Consider the following 6,682-nt stretch of genomic DNA (forward strand, 5'->3'; position numbering starts at 1 on the left):
CCTCTTGGGAAGGTCAAGGGGGAGAAAAAGCTTTTCAGACAAGATAAGAATGTTTGGGTTTTGTTCCATTGGTGAGAGAAATCTGTATCTTTTAGACAGGTTGTAATGTCTGGTTTATGAGGGGAGTAGAAAGCATCTCCGGACCTAAACAAAAAAACAACGGGGCTATCGTGGGAAACTGATGATGTCATTTTGAGTTTATAAACTGTGGAAATCTGTGTATGTGGTGAGTACTCTCTGGAATTAAACGCTCTTTAACCTGGCTTTTAAGACTGGTCTCGATCTACTTCATGCATAATTAATGAACTTACAACTCATTAATGAATTAGAAATGAGTGCTAATTGGTTTTGGCAATTAAAACATTAAAGGAATTTAGAATTCCTCTATCAGTTTCTACAACTTGATTGGAGCAATTGGGGGAGAAGGCCCTTGGTCAGGGAGGTAGGTAACCAAGAACCTGATGGTCCCTCTGACAGAGCTCCAGAGTTCCTCCCCTCACCTGAGTTTCTAGGTCTTCGTCGAAAGGAAAACCCAAACTGAGTCTATTATCTAAACAGCGTTATGGTAATCTGGCCGTATTGCCTCCCATGAGTTTCACAAAATTGTACCAAACGGACCAGTTCGTAGCTGAATTCTTCACCGATCTTTTATACCTTCTCCAGAACATAAATGTTGTTCGGACCTCAAGTTCTGTGAGGTGGAAGAAATTCCTTTTGTTCTCTCTGTGAAAACTCACTCGCTCTCTATAAGGTCTGGCCAAGAGGCAGGATCTTCCCTAGGAATTTACGACCTGAGGTCGCAGCAGCCTGAGTGTAGGAGACAGAGAGAAGGGGATGGTGCTTGCTGTACCCAAATAGGGCAATGTCATGGCAGCTGAGTCTTGGCGTAATTATTATTAAACCCATGGTTTTACAAACCTCGGGATTGGTCAAAGCTATTGAAAATTCTCGCGACAGTAACAGTGTTAAACAAATCAAAATATATTTTATATTTAGAATCTTCAAAGTAGCCAACCTTTGCCTTGATGACAGCTTTGCACACACTTGGTATACTTTGGTGTCAAAGTAGATTTGTTTAATACTATGAAGAATCACTGTGACCAGCTGATTTAGCCCACTGCAGTAAAAGGTTTTAAGTGCAAAGGGTTTCTTTGAGTAATGACAGCACATTGGCGTTTTGTAGTGGAAATTTCAGTACTGAGAGACTTGGACAATCAGCTTTATTCATCATCGATTAATTATTGCAATAATGAAACCGTTGACCGCACACTCTAAGTTGAGTTGCTGTGAGCTTAACTGATAATCAAAAAACAGATCTTATATAGGCTCTAAATGCATAGTCAGTCATTTCTACCCTTCCCATAAGCCATCTTGGTCCATCTCCTGGTCATCTGCAGGGGATGTTTTACATTCAACCCGGCTTAGCTTCCCAGATGCCAGGAAGATGAGACAATGAGGCATTGTTCTAAACTCTCTATCTTGGGGCAACAACCACATCTTGTCTATAGAATGCCAGCTTTTAGATGTTTATCACCAAGTCATTGTCAGCTCGAGCAATCCCTAGTGAAACCCATTTCCTTAACTAGATGCCCAGACAAACTGCAGGAAGCTAGAGTGGACACCATAAAAACTTCGCATTAGCAGTTAAATGTATAATGTTTGCTATTAATATCAAACAAAATCAGGTAAGTATGTAATTTTGCCCTGACAGTTTACAGTGTTAGCTAATTCCAAAGTGCTTAATAAATGTTTTTACAAAAAATACAAATTAAAATCGACCCAAAAACCTTGAATGACCACACTTTGAATTGATACAAAAAAAGAAAGCAAAATTACGTAGGTAAGCCAAATAGAACTTTTCTGTGCTTACAAAATGTTGGCTAAACACTCAAACAAAGTACCATTCATAAACGTCGTGGAAAACTTTATAATATCCTTTGTCTCTTGCCATGTATTCACAGGCTAAACAAACAGGTTGAGAAAACTCTTGCTCTATTCTCTGGAGGTGGGGCTTGGCCTTAAGGTACCTCCTCCAAGTGAAGTAACTTACATACATCTCATCATTCTTGTCCAATTGAAGAAGGAAGTCAGCCAGTGCCTTTGCATTAGTAAAGTCATTTACATGAATGAAAGAATCAGCTGGGAAAAACTTTTCATAGTTCTCTCTGGGTGGGCCCAAGACTACTGGTACGGTTCCTGCTACAAGTGGTCCGTTCACCTTTTCTGTGATGTAGTCTCTGTGGATTGAATTCTCAAATGAAAGGTAGAATTTACAGCTAGCAAGGGTTGAGTAATAGTCCTCATACTTCAAACGACTCCCTGTAAAAGCAGCACCAAAAAGATGTATCTTGATGTGTTTGACCAGCTCTTGATAGTACTTTGCTCTGGTTCCTGTCCCAGTTGTAGGATTGTTGTTGCTCACAATCCAACAAACCAATTTATCCTTCTTGGGCAGCACAAACTCACTGTCCTTTTCATTCTTCACGGTTGTCAATTCATTTCGCACTGTGATGTCAGCATCTCGTCTATAGCCCAAAGTGAGGTTAAAGAGGTTTTCCACACCTGGTTTTCTGGCAGTATTTGTTGGTGATTCCAATTGAAACCAGATCCATTTCTGAAAATGTGGACGAGGAGACTGAGGCAGGTTCTTCAGGTCCCAGCTGATGTCTTGGTGAAAAATAACCACTCCGTCTGCTTTGTCATAAAGGGATCTGTCATCTGTCAGAACACAGCTATCGATGTTGAAATGGGTTTGGCAGAACGAAAAATTCCATCTCACACCCAGTGGCCAGAACCAGAGCAACACAAGTGGCTTTTCCACAGGCTTTTTGGTAGGTGAGGAAACATCTCCCTTTGCCAAAAATGGCAAATCCTCCAACCGAGATGAACATGCAGTAGATGAGGGTTTAAAGTAAACAAAAAATAGTACCACTGAACACAAAACACCAAGAGCAGCTATCAGAGTTAGATGATGTCTTCGGTTGGAAGTTGTTGATGACATGTTTGTCCTGTAAGAAAGAAACACAACTTTAGACATTAAGTATATAAAAAAGGAACAGCTTGAAAAGATTTCACATGCGTTGCTTTATGCTCTGATTATACGGGTGTTTCTAAACCTGAATGGTGATTGGTCAAAACCACATTCCAGCTGTTGTCTTTTCAACAAGTTACCACAGGCTAAATCTATGATGTTAAAGTGCCTTTATTATCTGTTCCATCTGAATCAAATTCACCCGTAATAAGTGTATGGTGAGTCATGCAGTTTTTCTGAAAGGTTTCTATCAGTTTTTACTGCACAAGCACAGAATAATGACAATCATTAACAATATGAAATCTTAAAGGCTATTATTAACAGTGCTTGTAGGCCGTCATTGTATTGAAGAATGTGTTCTTAACTGACTTGCCTAGTTAAATAAAGGTTAATTAAAAAACATTTTTTAAATAGCATGTAAACTGTCCTCAAGTAAGATAACATTAATCTGAGGACATAGACTGTATAAAAGGTGTATGGCTGCATTCTCCTAAACAATAATACACTTTTGAACATAGCATGTTTTGTTAATAGAACGTCTTTAAATCAAACATGTTTAAAACTCTTAACAGTGAAATCAGGTTTGAGAAAGAAAAATAAACCATCCCTTACCATAGAGGGCTCTTGTTAGTGTCAACTAGACTAGTGACGAGGCACACCTATGCCATCATGCCTTTCATTAGAAATGCAAAATAACCTGTCTGACAACTAGAGGCTTATAATTTCAGAGCATTGAGGTTAGAAACCTCTTTTGCAATGGGGGCCCAGGTAACAGATGTGCCTTTATACAACTCATAAAACAAATGCCCTAAGTTCCTACTGTTCATGATTCTCTATTTTCAATTTAATGCAGGGAAAATATAATGTGTAACAACATTCAGTTAACCTTAGCGGAATGATCTAATTATCAAGGTCAACGTTTTTATTTTACCTCAATTCCTTTTACCCTGAGCATTATGTGAATTTGATTCATTTGTATTATTATTTGTTTGCTGGTTTGACATTTTCACTGCACTGTTTGGAAGTTTGATTTGATTTCAAATGAGCTACTTTATATTGTCACTTTAGTAGTTTTTTACACCAATATTTGTACTTCTACTTGAGTAACATTTCATTAAAGTAACAGTACTTCTTACTTGAGGAGGATACTTCATTAAGGACGATTGAAAGCCACTTATCTAACAGAACCCAGGGCGTTTTCTTTCATAGAATCTTTTCTAATGTAAACCAAGTAGAGTGTGGTATATCTCAAGGCAGCTGTCCTGGTTCTTTACTGTTTTACATTTTTACTGATGACCTACCACTATCCTTAATAAGTAAAGCCTAGTGTCGACAGTGCATTCAGAAAGTATTCAGACCCCTCACTGTTTCCCGATTTTGTTACATTACAGCTTTATTCGAAAATGTATTTTAAAAAGTAATCTCATGAATCTACACAATACAATGACAAAGCGAAAACAGGTTGAGAATGTTTTTAGCACATTTTAAATGATTTTTTTTTTATATACTTCAGTATTCAGACTCCTTGTTATGATACTCAAAATTGAGCTCAGGTGCATCCTGTTTCCATGAATCATTCTTGAGATGTTTCTACAACTAGATTGGTGACCACCTGTGGCAAATGAAAATGGTTGGACATGAATTGGAAAGGCACACACCTGTCTATATATATGGTCCCATAGTTAACAGTGCATGTCAGAAAAAAACAAAGCCATGTTTTCGAAGGAACTGCCCGTAGAGCTCTGAGACAGGATTGTGTCGAGGGACAGATCTGGGGAAGGGTATCAAAAAATGTCTGCAGCATTGAAGGTCCACAAGAACACAGAGGCCTCCAACATTTTTAAATGGAAGAAGTTTGGAACCACCAAGACTCTTCCTAGAGATGGCCGCCTGGCCAGACTGAGCAATCGTGGGAGAAGAGCTTTGGTCAGGGAGTTGACCAAGAACCCGATGGTCACTCTTACAGAGCTCCAGAGTTCATCCCCTGTTGAAGGAATTTAATTCCTCTGTTTTAATTCCCAATCAAATTAAACACACAAATTAAACACTTGTAAGACCCTTATTTTATAAGAATGGACAGAGCCCCGGTCTTAAAAGTAAAGTAACAGCCTTTATTTCAAGAGAGTACTGAGTTCATACACATTTTACCACGGGTTATAAACTGAAAATGACGTCAGCGTTTTCTCAATGTTCCGTCTCTCCTTGACACTGGTAGAAAGGCCCTATAGTTCTCAAGCCTTCCCTCCTCGCCTAGAGCCAAGGTCAGTCAGTGTAGATAAGCATTCTAGACAGTCTGGAGATAGTTCATTCATTTGTACCAAGGCATTGTTCTAAACTCCTGACTCATTATATACAATTAGGAATGGGAGCAAGAGAGAAAATTCATACATGTACAGTAACATAATAGTCCTTTAATTCATCCTGATTGAAATGTATACATAATTAGTCATTATAGATAAAAATTCCCTTAACATCCCCTCACCTGGGTGTCTAGGTTATCATCGAAAGACAAAACCAGCAAACACTATGCCCCCTCCCTGGAATGAGTTTGACTCTATCAGTGTGAGTAATGACTACAAAAATCACTTTAAGTAACTGTATTCTGATATAGTAGCCCTTTCCTGCAATCAATTACCAAAAGCGCTGTCCTTGACCTCAAGGGAGGAGTGTTATTCTTATTTTTAACAATTTCATAATGAATAAAGATTATTTTAAAAAGACAAACCTGGACCCCAGGAGGAGTAGCTAAGGCGGATTCTAAAAATAAATAAAAAAAACAGAACAAGGCTAGCAGAACAAGGCTAGGCGAATTGAACGTTTGTGCCTCGCATACTCCCTTTAAAGACCGTCGCTTGAAAAATGTGAAAAAAAGTGGCAATACTGTAGCTTCCTGAAGATAGTCAGAATTAATCTAGGGTGGCAGTGTAGCCTAGTGTTTAGAGTGTTGGACTAGTAACCAAAAGGTTGTGAGTTCAAATCACTGAGTTGACATGCTGTCATTCTGCCCCTGAACAAGGCAGTTAACCCACTGTTCCTAGGCCATCATTGAAAATAAGAATTTGTACTTAACTGACTTGCCTAGTTAAATAAAGATAAAATAAACAAATCTAAGATCAAATTAAATACAGATTTCCTGTGTTGACTCTTTCTGAAGCGCTATTAGTTGCACAATTTGACATCTAACTAAGATGGTTGGTGCAGTATTTCTCAAGTCAAAAAATTAGCATGAAAATTAGTCATCTCTCCTTGAATGACAAAAACCTATTCTTAAATCCCTACTTTTGACCAATCATAGACGAAGGGGCCGAATATCATAAAATGTTTTCATAATATATGATGATATTTTGATGGGAAGCCTTTAGCTAATGCATGTCAAGTGTTTGGGTCATACTTGCAGGCCTTGAAGCTCCAGAGCACAAGTGAAGACAGACAAAATCGGGGATGCAACAGATGTTAGAAGAACTGTCCACATTTAATTTTCCTCATCCAACAAGACGAGTAGCCTAACAAACACTAAAATCCCTAGCCTATGTCAATCTACTTTTGTTCAAAGTAGAAAGGTTTACATTATATTGGTCAGCTTATCATTCTGTGCGATGAATAAATATTCCAAAACAGACTTTGGGACAGTTGTGGGATGATATATCCTAT

At 38.4% G+C, this 6,682-nt stretch overlaps 1 protein-coding gene across 1 annotated transcript; it reads right to left on the reverse strand.

The window, feature by feature from the left end:
* Nucleotides 1-1,205: 1,205 nt before the first annotated feature.
* Nucleotides 1,206-3,668, reverse strand: LOC123995717 (4-galactosyl-N-acetylglucosaminide 3-alpha-L-fucosyltransferase 9-like). The gene is made up of 2 exons (XM_046299389.1): nt 3,644-3,668; nt 1,206-3,008 (listed from the first exon to the last, which is right to left on the reverse strand). The coding sequence occupies exon 2, from the start codon at nt 2,999-3,001 to the stop codon at nt 1,889-1,891; it is 1,113 nt and encodes a 370-aa protein (XP_046155345.1). The 5' UTR covers nt 3,002-3,008; nt 3,644-3,668; the 3' UTR covers nt 1,206-1,888.
* Between the last annotated feature and the right edge of the window lie 3,014 nt (nt 3,669-6,682).

Source organism: Oncorhynchus gorbuscha, linkage group LG14, assembly GCF_021184085.1.
Source record: "Oncorhynchus gorbuscha isolate QuinsamMale2020 ecotype Even-year linkage group LG14, OgorEven_v1.0, whole genome shotgun sequence".
NCBI classification, from domain to species: domain Eukaryota; kingdom Metazoa; phylum Chordata; class Actinopteri; order Salmoniformes; family Salmonidae; genus Oncorhynchus; species Oncorhynchus gorbuscha.

Excerpts from the sequence above, each read along its gene's own strand:
- LOC123995717 (XM_046299389.1), bottom strand. The coding sequence starts at position 3,001 with ATGTCATCAACAACTTCCAACCGAAGACATCATCTAACTCTGATAGCT.